We start from the raw sequence: 22877 nt of genomic DNA on the forward strand, positions 1-22877 counted from the left end.
TACAAGAAAACATGAACATAATGAGAGAAATAGCTACTAAAAAGAATTAAGTGGATCTTCAAGAGATTAAAAAAAAAGTTTTCTGCATGAGGTTAACAGCAAATAAGATACTGTAAAAGAAAGATGAGTAAATTTGAAGACATAACAATAGAACAGAATCTATTCAGGCTACACTGAGAAAGAAAAAACTGGAGGCAGAAAAAAAACCGGCTTCAGTGTCCTAAGGGAAGCTGTCTAATGTGCAAGTAATTGGAGTTCCAAAAGGAGAGGGAATAGGGAGGATGGAAAAATACTTGAAGAAATTATGGCCCCATATTTTCCAGATTTGATGAATTCTGTAAACCCACAGATTTGAATTCTGTCAAGCTCAGGCAGGATAAACAGAAACACATATAAAATAACAAAGCAAGAGATATATAAAACTGCTGAAAACCAGTGATTAGGAGAAAAATCCTAAAATCAGCTAGAGGAAAAGAGACATATTATATGCTAGTGAACAAAAATAAAAATGTCTTTAGATTTTTTTTTAAATGCTACATATGTAAGCCAGAAGTCTGGAACATCCACAAAGTGCTCAGAGTAAAACATGTCAACTAGAATTGTTTATCTAACAGAAATATTCTTCAAATTGAAGGCAATATGAATACTTTTCAGACAGAAACATCTGAACCATACTGCAGGTTAAAGGAAGTTCTCAGGCAAAAGGAAAATGATACCAGATGGAACCTTGGATCTACATAAAGGAAGGAAGAGTGTTGGAAAATAACATGGATTTGGAGTTCAGGAAAGTTTCTTCCAACCTTACACAGTGATTCAGAAAGTCAGCATAGTGATAGAAATCTAAAAGGTCATATGTCCTCACGTCTTACCTGCAGATAGCCAATTAATTAAAACCTCCTAAAAGAAGGTTGTGAATGAATATTCACATAATTGAAATTAGTGATTAATTTAGTAATTTTTTTTTCTCCGACATGGTATATAATCCATAGGCCTTGAATTGTTCTTCTGTGTCCTGTAATACCATCATGTAACCCTTTTTTTATGTACATAGAAAATATAGACACCTGTTAATGTTCCTTATGACCCCTTGTATCATTTTTATGAGTAGAAATATATTTTATTTATATTTTTATAAAATTTGTAAATAAGAATCAAAAATACAGCACCTGCTCTGCCTGTTCATAAAAATTGAATTCCACAGTTTAGTTCCCAGTATCTTTAGCTATATTTGCCAAAGCCCTAGAAAATGTTTTGAGGAAAATAGAAAATGTGTGCTTCTCTTCTTACTGGGACCTATAAATTATTTCTGTAATTAAAATGCTATAAAGTTATTTTTAGATATACCACTATCCAGCGTGGCAGTTAAAAAAAAAATTCTGCTATGCTGAAGGGTTAAAGATTAAGTTTAAAACTCAATACTTGAGGCACTCATCACAGAGAAAAACAAACATAATTTTAGGTTGGCTGAATGACTTTAGCTCCCTTTTATAGAGGTGATTAACAGTCTCACTGTGATTTCATTTTGATGATACTGTTTTATTTTTTTTTTTTTTGCTAGCAATTTTTCTCCACTTGTGCACACATTTTTCCCTACTTACTTATGTATTTCTTAATAAATAGCCTTATTAGAATGTAGCAGGCCTTGGGCCGGGCACGGTGGCTCATGCCTATAATCCCAGCACTTTGGGAGGCCAAGGCAGGTGGATCACTTGAGGTCAGGAGTTCGAGACCAGCCTGGCCAGCATGGTGAAATCCTGTCTCTACTAAAACTACAAAAATTATCTGGGTGTGGTGGCATGCACCTGTAATCTCAGCTACTAGGGACACCAGTAGAATTTCTTGAACCTGGGAGGCAGAGTTTGCAGTGAACCGAGATCGTGCCACTGCACTTCATCCTGGATAATAGAGCAAGACTCTCAAAAAAGAATGCAGCAAGCATTAAGTTGGCTATCCTAGTACTGTATGCCAAGATGTACTTGAAGTTACAGAATAAGTATGTTACAAATGCTACTCTAATGTTTAGTCTAATGTTAAGTAATTATAAATATTTTATATTAAAATAAGACTTTTTATGAATTATTTTTAAGGAAAAAATATAATAATTATATGATTCTTCATACCGGATTAGAATGAGCTGCAGTAAGCGAGAAGAGAACTGAAAATAGTGCTGTGGAACCTGAGATTAGGTGTAACTATGAATTTTACATAAAATTGTTTGAACTTTTGACAGTGATGTACTTAGAGTAATGGGCCATCATCCATACAACTTATTCACAAATGGTACCAAAAATATATAGAGAGATTGTGTGTCTGTTTGTGTGTGTATATGCATACTTATGTAAGTGTGTACATTATGAAAGTTTGAAAAATGACATCTCACCCAGTTACTGTTACCAAGACAATAGCTATTGTCTTAAATAATGACCATAGCCCCTTACCCTAACGAGCCAACTGGGGAAGGAAAAAAAAAGAACTTTTAAAACTAACATGATCTTAAGAGTAGGTGCCAAACGTAATATGGCAATATTAAAATTGTCTGAAAATGGCATGCTTCTGAAAAGAGGAAAAATGGAAAGCTAAAATAAAAGAAATATTTTAATACAACAAAAGTGTTAAAGTTTGAAACTCAAGATTCTTTTTTTATATGACTGCCTTTCAGATAAATCTGCTCTATTCACAATAATAGGATCACATATTTGCTTCAGTGTTTTGATAAGGGGTAAAATCAAATTGTTATGGTTTTTCTTCTACTGACCTTTTCTTAGGTCTTTAGTGGCCTTGTCATTAATACTGTCGATGCTCCTCTTCAAACCTGCTCCAATTTATATCCTTGATGAGGTAGATGCAGCTTTGGATCTTTCTCATACCCAAAACATTGGACAGATGCTACGTACTCATTTCACACATTCTCAGGTAAGAACCAGAAAAAAAAGTCTCAGTAATAGTTTAATTAGACTATTTTTCTAAAACCATTCTTTAGTAGTAGCCAATGTTAGTAAGATATTTAGGGTTGATAAATACTAAAGTATTGTATATTTATTTAAATAAACTTATGTTTAAATAGGTATAGAAGGAAAAAAGGTTCACTCTCCTTTTAAAGAAAGACCTAGGCATTAAAAATGTTGGTTGTAGCATGAGGGAGATTCCAATGTAGTCATAATACAGAATTAACTTAGGGTTAATACAATTGTTTTCTCTAGTTAGCTGCCATAAAGATGTGCAAGATGTACAGTCAAAACTGTCTCAGGGATATTACTCAGGTATCAGAAAATCATGTGACACTTGATGGGGGAATTTAATTTCTCATGGCTAAAAAGTCGAACAAAGCCCCTGAAGCTAAGAACAGTTTGTTTTTATTACAGTGTTGCTGTAGGACCTGGGGCTGCCAAATATGCTTGCATAAATTATGCATTGTACAACTCTGGGGACTCCACTCATAGTTAAGCGACTTCTAAAACAATTTGGACAGCTAGTATTTACTTAGGTGCCTCATATAACTAAAGATATAAAATCAAAATTATCTACAAACAATTCTTATCCCCAGTATAAAGGAGTAAACTTCAAGTGTATCACAAAAAGTTTTTTTATACTTTTTTCTTTTTTCCTTAAGTTCATCGTGGTGTCACTAAAAGAAGGTATGTTCAACAATGCAAACGTTCTTTTCAAAACCAAGTTTGTGGATGGTGTTTCTACAGTAGCCAGATTTACTCAATGTCAAAATGGAAAGATTTCAAAGGAAGCAAAATCCAAGGCAAAACCACCCAAAGGAGCACATGTGGAAGTTTAAACTACAAGTTTATTTCTTCATCTTGACCTGTTTTTTTAAACATAAACTTTTAAGGACTTGGGATAAGTAATTTGTTGATATAAAAAATTAATGTTACTATGTTACTTAACCCATGTTTTCTCTTTATATAATCACTTATCACTTACAAATGAGCATATATTCCTCATCTCTTAACCAGTCTAATTATGGTCCAATTATTGTGATTGTGATTTTATGCATTTCATCAAATGTTTTTTTCTTATGCAGGTCTTTTATATATTAGGAATCCTGAGATACCCAATTCCATATGTAAAAGCTAATATACGAAAAAGCAGATTAAATTACATGATAAATGTAGCTGATCATCAGTGTTTAATTGATTTATTTCCTAAGGCAATATTAATGTGTTTTCTATTCTAATAAAGTCATTCAGGTAAGGAAGAATTATCAATCAGGTAACTGGACCAACAGTGGGAACACATATAAAGCTATTATGCATGCACAGAGCCGTTTGAGGCTAGTTTTTTAACGACACAACTCCATACCCCTGATTTAGACTGAGATAGAAAACAGATCTTGAAAGATTTCTTATTTTAATGATACATGAATATCATGTTCCTATATGCTTAATAATTGGTCTCTATGACTTTAATGTTTTTGTTTTTTTAAGCTTTATAAGTATTTTTAAATAAAAGCTTAGGAGGAGGTGTGTTGCGTGGTACTATCTGCTGCAAGTTTATCTGAAGTCTGTTAATATTTTCCAAGATTTTTGTCAGCCTTTTCATAATCCAGTCATCAACAGCCTATTGGTAAACAAGAATGTAGGAGCCTGTAGACTAAACCAAATTTATTTTTCCCTGAGTCTGATACATATATATATATTTGATATATCTATTTGAGATATATATAAAATATATTTATATCTTATATATATATCTGATATATAAAATATATTTATATCTGATATATATAAATATAAATCGATCCATCTGTTCCACCAAAATAACTCAAAAGTTGGATAATTATTTGTGTCTTCTGCTTTCCAGTTCAAAGGGATGAAATTCCTTTAGAACTTGAAAGATGACACTAGCAAACACCATGAGAATACTATCTACAGTTTTTAGTATCTTTAGGTACATCGTCAGTAGAACAGTGACTCCAAACTAAATCATAAAAGCTCTGACGTGATGTAATCTGATCTTCCATGTGTTATTTTGGCCCCACATCTCTTCTTGATTTTTTTAGTCTTATTTTCCTTAGTATTATTATCATACTTTCCCTGATACATGGCTGAACTTCCTGGCCCTGGGCTTGACATTTCTCACCCTTCATTCTACATACATATGAGATGTCGGAAAACATGCAGTAATTGATATTATGGGACACATTGGAAAGGATTGAATCTGGAATTAGTTCTGTCCACTGTGGAGGGGAGAGGAAATAATGCTGTAAATGTTGAGTTACAAAAAGTCTAATGTCAAATAGTTTTTTTGTTTTCCTTTCAGATGTATCACAAACTGTGCCAAAACAGTTATCAATTCACACAGTCAACATTAAAGTATACCATAGTATATAAATTAGTCAGTACTTGCTGTTAATATTTCTGATTTAATAGTTATTAAGTGGTACTTCATTGCTGTTTTAGCCAGTGTTTAAAAAATAATTTGGGAGGTTGAACTTCACTGCTGTTTTAGCCAGTGTTTAAAAAATAATTTGGGAGGTTGAACTTCACTGCTGTTTTAGCCAGTGTTTAAAAAATAATTTGGGAGGTTGACTATCTTGGCTTATGTACTCATTTCCTTTTCTCTGCTAAAAATTTTCTGCTTGTATGCTTTCCTGATTTTTGTCTTGTATAATCTTGATCTTTGACAATCCTCAAACATGTATTAAATTTTTGTAATTTTTTTTCATTAGAGGGAAGTCATTAAGGGGATTGGGGACATTTGTTTCACACATCTGCAGTAATATGAGTTAACTGATATTTACCAAGCTCTTTCTTTACATTTTTCACACTGTATATATTGTCATATTTAATCCTCAAAGGAACCTAGTGAGGTAAATACTGTTGTCAGCATGGTGTAACTGAGGAATTGAGTTGAGCAGAAAAGTTAGGAAACTTGCTCAGGGTGTTAATACAATTAGGAGTGTCAGGGCCCATGTACAAATCTTGTCAGTCTCCAGAACCTAAGATATACTATGTCACTGACAGCTTGAACATTTGTATTTATTGTACAGAATAAATTTAAGAAAAGTACCTGTATGAGCAGTATGTACAATGTGAATGTTATCTTAAAGAAGAACCTCAACCATGTGAAGAGAAGATTCATTGTGATGGTGGCAGTTTTGGCATTTCATGTAAGCTCATGGCAAATGCAAAGCAAAGACATGAAATTTTCTCTTCCAGTATGGTGGTGTAATCTAAAGGCCAGCATTCCCTCAGATAATAAATATAGATCCTGGGCAAAATACTAGAAACAACTACCTGAGAGTTCAGGAAACTGAAGAAAAACTAGAAAGATTTTGGATGGGAGATAAGATATGGAGGAAGAGATAGGCACAAGCTAAGGTTAATGTTTTTGACCTAAGTACCAGCTATAGTCACGACGCAGCTGTAGGACAGCTAAGGCTGCAGTGGAAAGCCTGGGGTCTTTCTGGTCTGGAGAACTGAGAGATGGGATCTGGGCTAACCATAGCTTCCAGAAAGTGAAGGAGAAATCTCAGAAGGGATAAACGAGGACCTGGAGAAAGAGGTCCCAGACTTAGTAGATGAAGTTAGCCAAAGTAATTAACCCCTGAACTCTGCAGATACAGAACATATCAAAGATAAAGCCAGATACTAGTTAAAACAGTAAGGATAGATTGAAATCAGTAACATACTCTTGCAATAAGAAGAATCCAGTATGAACTAGTCAACTTGAATTTGTATTGAGGTGACTGGGTGTCTTAGAGAATGAGGGAATAGAGAGGAGGATAAGTGGGGGCTTAGTAGAATCAGGGATATAAACAGGAAGAGTTGGTTAATGTGAAACTCATTTGGATTTGTTAACTGGCTGTAATGCCAAGGTAGGCTCTTACCCTCCCACAGAGACTGGGACTCTACCTTAAAGTGTTGCTTGGAAGAAACAGTAAACTCTTAGCAACCTTGAGTTTTCTCAGGTAAGCACTTTCAGGAGGAGGATAGTCAACCTATGGATGTGGCTTTGAGCTGTTAGAAACTGCTAATGTGTTTTTCAGATCTTTACAGGCAAAGGTTTATTTAGAAGTAGAAAGGGCTCAGAGGAGCCTGGCTAGAATTTCATCAAAGATAATCTGTGAAACAGACAAGAAATTTGCGTTTACCCTAATAAAATTGAATTGTGATTTGAACCGCCACCTGCAAGACCATTCTCCAGGTGACCTTGGACTAACCCACTTCTCCCCACTTCTCACTGGTTGTCAAAAAGAACAGCCTTGCTATCTGGTCAGGTGAATGACAGCCAAGTGGAAAAAGATCTGTGTGGTTACAAGGAGTATGGCAAAAGGTTGCTAACTGGAAAGGACAAATACATGTCACCTGTGGATGCTGGGAATACCATAGCCACCTTTTAGGGGAACTTAAATTATGTTTTTGGATACCCTGTAAAACTTTGCTCCAACAAGGAACCTCTTTTACTGTCCAAGGAACATGACAGCAGGCACACTTATGGAATACAATGGGCTTTCCATGCACCCTGTCATCCTCAGTCCAATAGAGCTGTTGAACAATGGAAAGCCAGCTCACAACGAGTGAAGGAAGGACATCAGGATAACCTACTAGTGGGGTGATAGCAGCCCATCTGAATAGGACAGTATGGGGACACTGAACACTGCACTCCAGGGCAAAGGAACCACATGATTGCAGCACATGTTGAGAAACACCGAGCCTGGAGGAGGTACAGGTGGACCAGATAATGGCCTCTGCCTGTGAAATCCAAATTCCAGTGTTCCCAGCCATTTTCTTTTTTTACAGTGTACATCCTGTGAGTGGTATGCAGTTCTGGCTGCCACAGTACCCCAAAAGGCCCCCCTAACTCTAATCTAGAGTCAGTGTTTCCCTCAGGTGCACTCCCTGTGAGATCCCTCAGAGGTGGAAACAGGACCAAGAAATACCAGGGTGCTAAAGTCCCTCTAATAGTGCCAGGGACATCTGATCCTTCCATTTAGCTGGGCAATGTCAGACGTGTCATCATTCAAGAAGTGACTTCCCTTCCTGGACTGGATGACTGAGGCTGAAATATCTGAGGCATTTCAAGGATAGTACCACAGGATATGGTAATGTTTATAGTATACAGTGTGATGTTTTGATATTCATATATGTTATTGATTACCACAAGCTAATTAACATATCTCACATAATTACCTTTTTTGTGTGTATGGTGAGGACATTTAAGATCTATTCTTCTGGCAAATTTTAAATATATAACAAAGTATTAGCTGTAGTCACCATGCTGTACAGCAGATCTCCAGAACTTATTCATCAAGCATAACTATTACTTTGTATTCTTTGATAAACATCTCCCCACTTCCCCTGCTCCCCAGCCCTTGGCAACCACATTCTACTCCCTGGTTCTATGAGTTTGACTTTTTCAGGTTTTACATATGAGTGAGATCATTAGACTATTTGTCTTTTTGTGCCTCTTTGATTTCACTTAGCATTATGCCTTCTATGTTAATACATGTCACAAATAACATGTCCTTTTTAACGCTAAATATTTCTCTGTGTGTATGTTTATATCTATGTTGACTCTAGTTTTTTGCTCATATGAATACTATAAACATTTATGTACAGGTCACAGACATCTGATCCTTTCATTGTGATGGGTGATGTTATCAGATATGTCAAGTTTGTTTAGGACCTGACCTCCCTTCCTGGGCTAGACCGCTGAGGCCAAAAGGTCTGGGAGAAGTAACAAGGACAATGGGGCCTGCAGAGGTAGTGGCCTCAGGATAGGGACAGACAGACTGGGTTGCTGCACCAACTCAGCCTGACCCCTGTCCCATAGATAGGGTCAACTCTGAGAGATCTGGTGGGGGAGGTGCAGAGTAGAGTACTAGCCGGCCACTATGCTTTTTACACGAGATGAGACATCTAAGGCTTGAAATCCTAACACCTTTGTTAGGTTCTCCTAAGTTGTGGCCATGGCCGCAAAGTGACCTGCCATTCTGGACCTCATTCTGTCACAGACCACAGTGACCAAGTCTTATTAATGGCATAGTTGCATTTGCTCAGGTTCTCTTGTACAGTGTTATTCATGAAGCCCCTACGCAAAGGACTAACAACCCAGTCCCTGTTTTTGTTGTTGCCGTTGGGATACTTAGGTAATAAAAAGAGGTGTGTCCAAGTGCCAGCCCCTCAAGGTTTTGTTAGTTGTGGTTCTGACATTTTGGCAGAGGTCATTAATTTAAAACGGCACCAGCATTCCTAACGCTGTAACGTACACCAGTACACCAACAGAACCTGAGCCTAAGCCCTGATTACTGAGTAAGGATGTACCCCCAACATGGAAAGGAGCCAGAGGTGACCTGTTTTTTTTTTTGTTTTTTTTTTTGTTTTTTTTTGTGTGTGTGTGTGTGTGTGTGTGTGTGTGTGTGTGTGTGTGTGTGTTTTGCCTTTGGATATCCAATTGCTCCAGCACAATTTTTTGAAAAGGCTGTCTTAGTCAGGCACAGTGGCTCAAGCTTGTAATCTCAGCACTTTGGGAGGCAGAGGCAGGTGGATCACTTGAGGTCAGGAGTTCGAGACCAGCCAGACCAACATGGTGAAACCTCATCTCTACTAAAAATACAAAAAATTCGCCAGGCATGGTGGTGTGTGCCTGTAATACCAGCTACTAGGGAGGCTAGGCAGAATTACTTTAACTTGGGAGGCAGAGGTTGCAGTGAGCCGAGATTGTGCCACTATACTCCAGCCTGGGCAAGAGAGCAAGAGATTGTCTCAAAAAAAAAAAAAAAAAAAAAAAAGAATATCTTTCCTCCTAGAAAATCATCGAGTTGGTTTTTTGCTTTTCCAACTGTGTCAAAAATTATTTGGGCATTTTTTAAAGTCTATTTTTATTATAGGTTCTCTATTCTGTTCCATTGATCTATGTGTGTGTCCCTTTTCCAGTATCTCACAGTCTTGATTATGGTTACTACGTAATAAGCCTTGAAGTCAGTTAGAATGATTCTTACTACTTTATTGCTCTTTGTCAAAATTGATTTAGATATTCTTGATGGATGCCTTTCCATACAAGTTTTAGAATAATCTTAACTATATCTACAGAATGCCTTGGGATTTTTATAGGAATTACATTAAACCTAGGTATTAATTTAAAGAGAATTGATATCTTTACTGTGTTAAACCTGGCAACCCAGGAACACGGACTGAATATCTCTCCATTTATTTTGATCTTTAACTTCAATACTGATAATTTTCAGTACACCATATATGGAAAGGCAACAGTCTAGAATATCTAAATCAAGTTTGACAAAGAGGAATAAAGTAGCAGGAATCAAATGGGTATGCTGAAACAGTATGTACGTTATGTTAGACTTACACCTAAATATTTCATTTTTTGAGCTACGATAAAGGGTATTGTATGTGTAACATTAATATCCATATGTTCATTGTTAGTGAATATAAATAATTTTTATATGTCTATCTTGTAACCGTTGGCCTTGCTAAACTTCTTAGTTCTAGGTTTCTTGTAGATTTTGGAGGATTTTCTACACAGACACTTATGTCCTCTACAATCATAAGCAGCTTTCTTCCGTTATGGCACTGACTGGAACTTCTTAGCACTGTGTTGTGTAAGAATGGTGAGAGCCAGACCATCCTGGCTAACGTGGTGAAACCCCATCTCTACTAAAAATACAAAAAATTAGCCAGGCACGGTGGCGGGCACCTATAGTCCCAGCTACTCAGGAGGCTGAGGCAAGAGAGTTGCTGGAACCCGGGAGGCGGAAGTTGTAGTGAGCTGAGATCGTGCCACTGCACTCCAGCCTGGGCGACAGTGCGAGACTCTGTCTCAAAAAAAATAAATATAAAAAAAATAAAAGGTGGAAAGCCACTACACTTGCCTTGTTCCCAAAATCAGTAAGGAAGTATTCTTTCACCTCTAAGTATAATGTTAGCTGTAGGGTTTTGGTAGATGCTGTTTACCAAATTGAGGAAGTTCTCTTCTATTCCTATTTTGATGGCAGTTTTTTTTTTTTTATCATGAATCAGTATTGAATTTTTTCAACGCTTTGTCCACATTGATCGGTATGATCATGTCACTTCTTCCTTAGCCTGTTAATATCATGGATTACACTGCTTGATTTTTACATACTGAACCAGTCTTTCCTTAGAATAAACTCTACTTGAGAATGGTGTGTATAATTCTTTCTGCATTTTGCTGAATTGTATTTGCTAATAATTTGGTCATGGTCTTAATGTCTGTATTCGTGAGAGGCATTGGCATGGTTTTCTTTTTTTCTACTTTGTTTCAGGATAATCCTGGCTTCATGAAATTGAATTGGGAAATGTTCCCTCCTCTGTTTTCTGGAGGATTGTGTAGAACTAGTGTTAATTCTTTAAATATTTGGTAGAATTTTGTGAAATAATCTGGGCCTTGAGATTTGAGGGTGGTGGCGGGTGGTAAAATTATTAGTAAATATTTCCTTAGTAGTTACAGGACTACTCTATATCTTTTATTATTTTATATAGAATGAATTGCAATAGTTTTTTCTTTTTGAGGAATTACTGTCTTTCATCTAAATTGTCAAATTTGTGTGTGGAGTTAATCATGGTATTTCCTTATTATTATACTTTTGATATATTCAGGTTTTGTCATTGATATCCCTTGTTTCATTTCCAATATGATAATTTGTGTCTTTTTTTAACTTTTGTCACCCTTGGTACATAGAGGTTTGTCTGTCTATTGTCTAATGTTATGATCTTTTCAAAGAACCAGTGTTTTATTTCATTAACTTTCTCTACTCTTTTTGTTTTTGGTTCATTGATTTCTGCTCTTAGCTTATTTTCTTTTTTCTGCTTGCTTTGGACTTACTTTGATATTCCTTTTCTAGTTTCTCATAAGGAAGCTTAACTTACTAATTTGAGAACTCTGATTTTTTTCTGATAAGCATGTAATGATACAAACATCCCTCAAGTCATCTTTCAGTGTCATCTCACAGATTTTGTCATTTCCATTTTCATTTTCTTTAAATTCAAAATGTTTTTAAATTTACTTTATTGAACATTTCTTCTTCAAATCATGGGTTTTTTGGGGGAGTCTTTTTTTGTTTGGTTTTTGTTTTTTTTTTTTTGAGAAGTCTCACTCTATCGCCCAGGCTGTAGTGCAGTGGGGCGATCTCAGCTCACTGCAACTTCTGCCTCCTGGGTTCAAGCGAGTCTCCTCCCTCAACCTCACTAGTAGCTGGGACTACAGGTGCCCACCACCATGCCTGGCTAATTTTTTGTATTTTTAGTAGAGACAGGGTTTCACTGTGTTAACCAGGATGGTCTCGATCTCCTGACCTCATGATCCACCCGCCTCGGCCTCCCAAAGTGTTGGGATTACAGGCGCGAGCCACCGCGCCTGGCCCTGGGGAGTGTATTTTTTAACTTACAAATTCTTGAGATTTTCCAAGTATATTTTTCTTCTTGAGTTCTAATTCTTGTTTGGTCAGGGATCATACTTTGTATCATTTCAATTTTTAGAAAATTAGAAATTGATAGACTTATATGCTTCTATTAAAAAACAAAAAGCCCCAAATATAATGGTCTAAGGTTCTATTCTAAGCTGTATTCTAGATAAGAACGAAGTAAACTCAAGTAAAAAGATGTAAATAATGAAGGGTAGGAATCCATAATATATAAAACAATGGAGAAAATCAGTGCAACCCACATCGAGTTCTCAAACTGTCAACAAAATCTATATATCCCTGTCAACCAGAGAAATTACAAATCACTATCAGGAATGAAAGAAGAGCTGCCACTGTGGATCTTACCTGGATTAAAAAGATACAAAATTATGACCACTGTTATGCTGATACATTTGACAACTTAGACAAAATAGAAAAATTCTTTGAAAAATAAAACCAAAATTGACGCAAGACTAGACAAAATCTGAATAGCCTCACATCTACTAATGAAATTGAAATTATTATTAAACATCTTTCCACAAAGAAAACTCCAATCCTACAACGAATACTCCAAGTTTCACTCATAAATTTTACCATTTAAGGAAGAAATAATGCCAATCTTATACAAAGTCTTCCAGAAAATAGAAGGGGAGAAGACACTTCCCAGCTTTTTTTTTTTTTTTTTTTTTTTTGATAGTAAAACCTGACAAAGACATTACAAAACAAAAAAGTTAAAGGAAAGCAACCCTCATGAATATAGGAACAAAAATTCTTAAACTATTATCAAATTAAACCTAATGACATATTATAAAAGATTAGCCATTACAGAGTTGTTTTTAACAGATGGTGCCAACAGCTTGATATTTATATGAAAAAAATGTAAACATTGACCCTCAACAACATATGCAAAAATAAATACAAATGGGTCATAGGCCCAGCAGTAAGTTCTGACACTTTTAGAAGAAAACATAGTGACCCTATGTTATGCAAAGATTTCTTAGGACAAAGAAGATACAAGGGAAAAATGGACCAATTGAACTTCATCAAAATAAAGTTGAAAAAAATCTCTTCAAAAGACACTTAAGAAAATGAAAAGACAAGCTACAGAATAGGATAAATTATTTGCAATGTATAAATTTAACAGAATTGCATCCAAAATGTTTAAAGAACTCTTGCAACCCACTTGTTGACATTTGTATGAATGGTAAACTGAGCGGCCGACTGAGTTAAACTGCTGACACCTTTATGCAAGGTAGTGCAACCCAGTGACTTCTAATGATTGTACTTCTCACTGCAACACATTTGCATTTTTTAATGGCAGTTTCTGTCTTTAATAAAGCTATAATAATCGCTAAGTTTTAATATCTCAACTTCCTGAGTACATGTCTTTAATAACCTGTGGGATGAAATGAGAATTATGTATAAAGCACTTCTACTGCACAGCAAAACATGATAGTTAGTTTACAGAAATGCAGCCGTTTTATTTGGAGTCTGAAATAAATGCTTTTTTGAGCAAATTTCTAACAGACAAACTATGGTTATTAAGTTTATGGTATTAGGTACCCATTTTTCAGAATTAAACAAAGTGAGCCTGTCATATAAACCTGACATACTTGTTGCCAATAATAAAACTGTAGCTTTCCAATGAAAATTAGAATTTTGGCAAAGTTGTATTCATTATGAGCTTGATATATCTTAATATTTCAAGACTTTTCTAATACAACTGGTGGCAATATTAACAAATGAAGTTTTTTTGATACTGTATTATGAAATGTGTTAACATTTAGGAGATATGCATGATTCAGTGAATGGCATTTTCCAGTGACCAATATGTGATATTACAAAATCATTATGTGGGTAAAATAGTCATTCACAGTACAGGAATGATCAATGGTTTTAATATTACAGAATACAAAAACTTTATTGATATGGTTTCAAACTCCACATTGCAACTAAATTTTAAGAAGCTATTGTCACATTTTGTTTTTAATATTAAGGAAAAATATTCACATTATTTGAAGACACTTAAAATATTTTTCCCTTTTCCAACTACCTATTTGTTTTCAATTCTAGTTGGGTTACTCAATTTGCCTAAAGTTATACAGCTAGAAAATAGAAAAGCCAAAGTTTGAATTCACACTGTCTAGCTGATAAGCCCATACTCTTAGATATTGCACCATTATAATGAGTGAGAAATACTTCTAAATTTATGTCTGGAGCTAAGATAACATTTGGTTCCCCCTTGAATAGAAATACAATATTCTGGCCAGGCGCAGTGGCTCATGCCTGTAATCCCAGCACTTTGGAAGGCCAAAGCAGGTGGATCATCTGAGGTCAGGGGTTTAAGACCAGCCTGGTCAACATGGTGAAATCCTGTCTCTATTAAAAGGAAAAAATTTTTAAAAATTAGCTGGGCATAGTGGTGGGCACCTATAGTCCCAGCTACTCAGAGGCTGAGGCAGGAGAATCGGTTGAACCCGGGAGGCAGAGGTTGCAGTGAACCGAGATTGCACCACTGCACTCCAGCCTGGGCAACAGCGTGAGACTCTGTCTCAAAAAAAAAAAAAAAAAAAAAAAAAAAAAAAAAAAAACCAATAATATCAGCCCTTTTATGTATTGTACCTATTGCTTCCTATTCTATATTTGTATGTGTGAAAGGTTTTATTTTCACATCTTTCAACTTTAATCAAAGACAAATTTTTAAATCCTTTAGTAATTTAACTATAGAAGTCTACTGTATTGCTAATTACTTAGAATTGAACATTCAAAGCATATGTTAATTTGAAGAAAAGGAAAAAGAAATCTAATGGAGGAGAAAAAAATTTTTATCCTGAGATTGCTTCTAACTCAGCATAAGGAAGCAGGTATTAAACATATCCTGATTCCCTCTGCTTTGTGGGACCAGAAAGAACATAGGTAATTTACTTTTATAAATAATTCCAATGTTTTAAGCCATATCTTCCACGCTGTCTGTCACATAATTTCCATTAGGACTAAATGAACCAAAAATGTACTGTGTTGCTACTTCATGGCCCGTGCTACCCTGGTGCCTTGCTACTGAACAATTTAGATTGAAAAATGTGGGTTCAGGGTAGAGAAGAGAAAGGAAGAAAACAAGGATGCATTGGCTGCACAAAGTTTCATCTATTATCTCCTTTTAACAGCTCAGCACAGTTGCTATTATTACTCTCATAGATAAGAAAACAGGCTCAAAGACGTAATTTACCTCCCCTCAACTGAGGTATAGTAGAATCAGAATTTGAATATATCTCTTCAATTCCAAGGTTCATGATTTTTCAACATGTGTTTCTAAAATGCCATTTAATAATGTAAAAACCATTTAAGGGGAAAAAAAAGGCTTTCTACACAGATTTACTTAAATATATAGGATCATAAACTTCCAAATGAACTCTTGCCTTCCATTCTTTTAAGCTGAAATAGCAAAAAATACACAATGACTACAAACAACCATGAAAACAAAATGTAGCTCAACATCTCATTGTGCAGATAAAGGGGTGAAATAAAGTTGCTGCATAGGGACTAAGATTATCTGGTACAGAGCATGTAACATGTATTATGAACCATGTAATGACTCATTTTTCCCGCCACTTTTCTCAATGTAAACCACTGTAATCTTATACAGTATGCTATTTTGTCATCATCTACTAGGACAAAACCATGTACATCATACTAACACCTCTGTTCTTTTATTTAATGGCCCAATTGCATTAAAGCACTCCTACTTCATGCTAAAGATATTGTTATACAATTATAAAGGCAAGCAATGAAATCACTTGTATCAAGAACACAAGTTATTAAGATGAGCCTCAAACATGCCTATATTCATTTTTAAACTTACCAAAAGAAAAAGTACAAATTTAAAATATTGAGAAGTTACAGACCCCTGAGAATGTATCCTAAGACCCCTCCCCAGAGGTCCTCAAACTGCAGTTTGTGGAGGACTGCACTATAGCATATGAAAATGTATATGCTTTTTATATAGGATCATTATTCTCTGACAAAAGTTTCTTCCACAGTAACAGTTTCCTCAGAGGATTTTTACTAATATTTCTCATCTGTGTTCTACTGTACTTTGTGTAGAGTAAAGCTTTTTCCCCATCTCCCTGAAGAGTGACAGCTTCAGAACACCCTTCTTGACTTTGGGACTAAGAACAGCGAGCTGGAATAGCTCTTCCCATTTAGGTCTAGCTCTGAATTTCTCAAAGTCCTGTACAAATGCTAAATATAATGTAATCTATTTATTATCCTTTCTCTTTCATAATGTGAAATTGATGTTGATAATATCAACTCGATAGATTGCTAGTCAAATTTGAATATGGTAAATGTTCTTGCAGTTTCTTGACACAAGGTACTAAAAAATGTTAAACTCTATCACCACTAACATAAATCAAAATTATTCTATACTATTCCAAATGTACATTTCCACTTATATTTTGATCATGTCTTACGGATTAATTTGTCACCCCAACAAACCAAACTCTTCGAACTCAGAGAGCAGGCTTATTCTAGCATTTTCAGTGCCTAAACTAGTGCTTAGCACTTAGGAGTTTTCCTATCAGGAATTGCTGAATTGGTGAATTCTTGTTTATGTCACCTCGCATATGATGTGTAATACCTTCACATGAGACAATGTCGTAAAACGTTTTTTAAGATTTTTTTTTTAATTATCTTCCTTTTACCTAACACAATACATGAAACATAGTAGGAAAGAATTGTATAAATTAAATCACACTTCCACCCAAACACACACACACACACACACACACACACTTACATATCTCCTTAAGAGCTCATCTGATTCAATCCCATAATTATTTTCACTATGAGGCAATTTAAATTTAGGAATGTCAAGGAATTTCTTTAACTTGTCTCTGAATGTCCAACCCAGTACTTTCTCCCTTATGTGTGCTGCCTACTACCCCTACCTACTCTGTGTCTTGGTTATTTATAGTTTTCACATATATATATATATGAAACAGTTATGAAAAGCAGTTATTTGGAGAGGGATTGGCATCACTTTGTCACTTTGTAGATCATGTTTTTTAGGTAATGTAAAATATATATATATATAAAAATATATATATATATTTATATATATATATATAAATATATATATATATATTTTACATTACTCAAATTTTCCATTCTATTTTACTTGTCTGTTTCTTCTGCCTACAAGTCATTTCAATCTCTGTCTAGAAATTTTCTGTCTATCTTTCAAGTGTCAGATTTAATGCTATGTCTACTGAGGCCTTGCTGCAGATAGCTTGAGATGCTGCCTCTTTCATACTTTTTCAGTATGTCAAGACCTCTCAGGATGGTTACTGTATTCTATTTCCGTTTGATACCCCCTGGAAAGCAAGGAGGACAGGGAGAATGTTTAATGTATCTCTTTATCCTTAATACGTAACATAGTATCTGACACAGAGAGATTAACAAACGTTTCTTTCTTCACTTGATACATAATGGTTTACATATTTTTGGAGTACATGTGATATTTTGTTGCATATATAGAGTGCATAATAATCAAGTCAAAGGATTTGGGGAATCCATCACCTTGAGTACTTATTATGTCTATATTTTGGGAATATTTCAAGTTATCTCTTCTAGCTAAACAAGGATTTCTAAATGGAAAGTGTTAGACTTGTTAAAAAGTTTTTCATTTTATTAAAGATTCATGAGTTTATAATTGAGGAAATCTCAAGCACTTGGACAAGAGGTAGAGCAGATGGTTTTTCAGGAGATCCATTATGGTACTTGTAACCAAATCACAAGTAGTCTATTTGTAAGACAGCTGTACGTATAGAGGCTCTGATGATTAATACTTGTGGATGAGAGTGGGAAATGAATGAACCTTTACTGGCAGCAAAAGACAATGTCATTCCAGGGGAGAGGGAAGGACATGCAGAAGGCATGAAAATATGAAACATTAAATGTTGGGGACTAAAAATATTTCTATATGCCTGGGTTATAGATTATGTAAATGGAGTAAGAAAAGAAGCTGGAAAGGCAGTTCTACAACTGGATTGAGAAAAGTATTTGACTTTAAACTCTGTCTTCCTAACAGATCTGATTTGACTGGAAAATTAGAAGATCCTAAAACAAAGATCCTAAAACAATGATCAATCAGGAGAAAAGCAGTGTGACAAAATTTTTTTTAATGTGGATGTGGACCCATGATCTAACCTTGCGAATTTAGCACAATTGTAGCCAGAGCAAAAACCAGAGACATTATTTAAATTTTTCTAAACAGAAAAATACTGCTAAGGCAAATCCAAGGTGTTCCCTGGATTTTAGACAAAATCAACGGGAAAGGAACCACGTTGAAAACTATCTTGGCCTTCTGATTTGCTTTCTGTTACAAAGCATTATCCGTAGCTAAATATGCAAACTGATATATTCAAACTCAAATTCAAAATGTAAAAATTGTCAATCCACTCATTTTTCAACTGCAGGCATGCTATGAACATCTACTACACTTTTTGCTGCCTCCTGCTTTGTCCCACCTACAGATACCACAGCAGACCTAACTCAGAACCCAACGGGAATAAAATTTGGCCTGTATTCGATGTTTGGGACTTAGAGTCTGGGTAACTGTGTCAGAATCAGCACTTCTGTTTGAGGCTCCTCTCATTCTTTTATCCATCCCTCAGGTGCTTTCCTCTTTTCTTCTGTCTTGAACCTATCTACTCAAGTCTTAGCTAACTACAAACCTAATTTTCATATTTTCTCATGGTCTTTTTAAAAAACATTTTGTTAGAGATGGGATGGTCTCACCATCTTACTTAGGTTGGTCTCGAACCCCTGACCTCAAGTGATCCTTGTCTCAGCCTCCTAACTGGGACTACAAATCTGCACCACTGTGGGCTTCTTTTGGTTTTGAATCACTTGCATGCTCTTGTAGATCTTTTGTTAGTATTTCTTTTCTGAAACGCTGTTTCTACCCTACTCCTAGTTCCAGCCTTCATTCCCCAGAACTATAGCCCAGGCTAAGCCTTTGGCCTTCTGCTTAATCAGAGAAGAAAATTTGGACTCTTACAATATTTTCAGCTAAAAATATTCTAGTGAGCAACTTAAGTAATTTTTTTTCTTTCTCTGAAAGGAAATAAAAAGTTTGGAAGAGTAATACCAAACTAAGTAGACACAGTTACTTCCAAATCCCTTAAAAAATGATGACTTCCAACATTTCACAGGAAACATTATCAAATAATCCAGATAAAAAGATATGTTGCACAGTAAGTATATAAATGTAGCAACTGCCACAAATGAAAGCATTTCTTAGCACTAAATCTTTTAAAGTGAAAAACAACAGTTCAGTGTGTTGGTACAAAAGCCTGTTTGAGCCATGTGCAGTTTGTGACAAATTCTACTGACACTGCAATTAGTAACCTTCATGTTTTCACATAGACATTTTCCCTGAAAACATATGGTCATAGATTTCATAGATTTTCAGTTCTAATTTTTAACTTCTCACCCAAATTGCCATTCTTAATTCAAAGTCCTTTCTGCAATGAAAGCACAGAATTTCAAGTGGTATTCTTTTTTACTGTGCACGTGTGTGTGTGTGTGTGTGTGTGTGTGTGTGTGTGTGTGTGTAGACATAAAAGAACATTACCAATGAGAGAAAAATAAGTGTGGACCAATGTTATACACACACACACACACACAGGCTGTATATATGCAATTATATATATATAATAGGCAGTGTGTATATATATAATTTTATATATATATAATTTGGTGTTAAAAGTTCTCATATAAGTTTTTCTTACTTTTGACTGGTGCGATTCAGAATACAACATAAGTAGACAGCAGTTATTTGGAGAGGGATTGGCATCACTTTGTCACTTTGTAGATCGTGTTTTTTAGGTAATATGAGGCAAGCTATATGTTGACTACTTCTGCTATTCACCATTTCCTTACAAAAGAAATGCACCAAACAACATATAGCTTTTGTATTTTACATGCCTACAAAACAAAGTTATAAAGTACTAATAACATTGATAAAATTTTAGAATTATTATGGTATTCTTTTTCTTTTCAAGCTTTCACTTACCTCATTATAATTATTTTATTTATTTATTTATTTATTTTTCGAGACAGAGGCTCGTTCTGTTGTCCAGGCTGGTGTGCAGTGGTGCAATCTCAGCTCACTGTAACCTCTGCCTCCCCAGTTCAAGCCATTCTCATCCCTCAGCCTCCCAGTAGCTGGGATTACAGGCATGCACCTCCATGCCCAGCTAATTTCCGTATTTTTAGTAGAGACGGGGTTTCTCCATGTTGGCCAGGCTGGTCTTGAACTTCTGACATCAGGTGATCCAACCCCGCCTCGGCTTCCCAAAGTGCTGGGATTACAGGATTGAGCCACCATGCCCAGCCTATTTTATATATTTTTTAATTCTCTTGTAAATAGTGTGTGCATGGGCATGGTAAAAGAAATTCAAAATTTACATTTTATACCTATAAAAAAACATTCCTCCCACTGTCCACTCACATTTCAATTTCCAGAATAACCCTTTTAGATCATTTCTATTTTAGTGTTCCTAATTAATATTATCAATTTTCTCTTTCCATTGTGTCAGTACCATAAAGGTATTTGAGTACATTTATTTTTGATCGAGATTATGGAAGAGACCTTCCTATTTAATTGTCTTTCAGCAGAAATTCCATCCTGCATGCTACTGCTTACTTGCATCCTGCATAGTGTAATAGACCTACCCCTGCTATGTAGTGGAGTTCTCTAGCAGACTTCTCACAACCCACTCATGACAAATCAACTTTAGCCTCAAACAAGATTTATATTGGAATGACATAACGTTTTTCCACACTTATTTTTCTCTCATTGGTAATGTTCTTTTATGTCTATAACTCTTACTGTAAACATATTAGGGTGGTGCAAAAGTAATTACATTTTTTGCCATTACTTTTTTTTTTTCTCTTTGAGACAGAGTCTCGCTCTGTCGCCCAGGCTGGAGTGCAGTGGCCGGATCTCAGCTCACTGCAAGCTCCGCCTCCCGGGTTCACGCCATTCTCCTGCCTCAGCCTCCCGAGTAGCTGGGACTACAGGCGCCCGCCACCTCGCTCAGCTAGTTTTTTGTTGTTGTTGTTTGTGTTTTTTTTTTGTATTTTTTAGTAGAGACGGGGTTTCACTGCATTAGCCAGGATGGTCTCGATCTCCTGACCTCGTGATCCGCCCGTCTCGGCCTCCCAAAGTGCTGGGATTACAGGCTTGAGCCACCGTGCCCGGCTTTTTTTCTTTTTTTGAGATGAAGTCTCGCTCTGTCACCTGGACTGGAGTGCAGTGGCGTGATCTCAGCTCACTGCAACCTCCGCCTCCCAGGTTCAAGGATTCTCATTCCCCAGCCTCCTGAGTAGCTGAGACTACAGGTGTGCATGCCATGGCTGGCTAACTTTTGTATTTTTAGTAGAGACGGGGTTTCATCACGTTGGCCTGGATGGTCTGGACTTCTGACCTCAAGTGGTCTGCCCACCTCAGCTTGCCAAAGTGTTGGAATTCCAGGCGAGAACCACCACACCTGGCCAGTTTTTGCTATTCCCCTCAATGGCATAAACCACAATTACTTTTGCACCAACGTAATAGAACACTAGCTTGTTTCTGATGCCATTCAATTATTTTTACAAAAGAATTCAAGGCAACATTTTGTAAGATTTTCTGCTGCTTTTCATGTGACTAGTTATTTAAGTTCCATCAATCAGCTGCATAGTTTTATATAGTTTGAAAAGTAGATGAGACTTTGTTTAGACAATGTTGGATCAATTTTGGCATGGTCCACTCACCTATCTCACTCCCTCTGCACAGAAAGAAAATTATACCCCGAGCAGAAAACAAACTCTCTTGGTCCCAACTGCCTTACAAAAATTTTCTTGGTGAAGCACAAACCTGCATGTTGCATTATTTATGATTGCTTTTGGGAAAATACTACATATATTTATTTGTTAGTATACTATGTAGAATTTTAAAAGGTTACATAAAAGGTTGGAAGGCCGGGCTTGGTGGCTTATGCCTGTACTCTCAGCACTTTGGAAGGCCGAGGTGGGTGAATCACGAGGTCAGGAGTTCGAGACCAGCCGGGCCAACATGGTGAAACCCCATCTCTACTAAAAATTTAAATATTAGCCAGGAGCAGTGGTGGGCACCTGTAATCCCAGCTACTCAGGAGGCTGAGGCAGGAGAATTGCTTGAACCCGGGAGGCAGGTTGCAGTGAGCCAAGATCGCGCCACTGCACTCTAACACTCTAGCACTCTAGCCTGGGCAACAGAGCAGGACTGTGTCTTAAAAAAAAGAAAAAAAAAAAGGTTTGAAAACAGTATGCAAAAATGTGAAAGCACTCATAGAATAGTGGGTATTCTGAGTTTTTTTTAATATTCAAATTATTCAGTCATATTATTTTTATAGTGGCATATTTTGGTTTTTTAAAAATAATGTTTATAAGCATAACTTGT

At 36.0% G+C, this 22877-nt stretch overlaps 1 protein-coding gene and 1 long non-coding RNA gene across 10 annotated transcripts in view; one reads left to right on the plus strand and one right to left on the minus strand.

The window, feature by feature from the left end:
* Positions 1–5674, plus strand: part of LOC105481001 (structural maintenance of chromosomes 2) — a 47288-nt gene extending 41614 nt beyond the window's left edge. For 7 of the 9 annotated variants that reach the window (XM_071078094.1, XM_011740239.3, XM_011740237.3 and 4 more), the window contains exons 24-25: positions 2766–2913; positions 3611–5674. In XM_071078094.1, the coding sequence (XP_070934195.1) occupies positions 2766–2913; positions 3611–3787 (325 nt within the window). In that variant the 3' untranslated portion in view covers positions 3788–5674. Of the gene's footprint in view, positions 1–634; positions 1084–2765; positions 2914–3610 lie in introns of those variants that run through there. The other 2 variants (XM_011740245.3, XM_011740246.3) reach the window with 2 other exon arrangements.
* The window catches only part of LOC139358183 (uncharacterized), an 88146-nt gene that overhangs the window by 7860 nt on the left and 57409 nt on the right, over positions 1–22877 (minus strand). The gene's annotated exons all lie outside the window — the stretch shown is intronic.

The sequence above is a fragment of the Macaca nemestrina genome, chromosome 14 (assembly GCF_043159975.1).
Source record: "Macaca nemestrina isolate mMacNem1 chromosome 14, mMacNem.hap1, whole genome shotgun sequence".
Classification (NCBI taxonomy): Eukaryota; Metazoa; Chordata; class Mammalia; order Primates; family Cercopithecidae; genus Macaca; species Macaca nemestrina.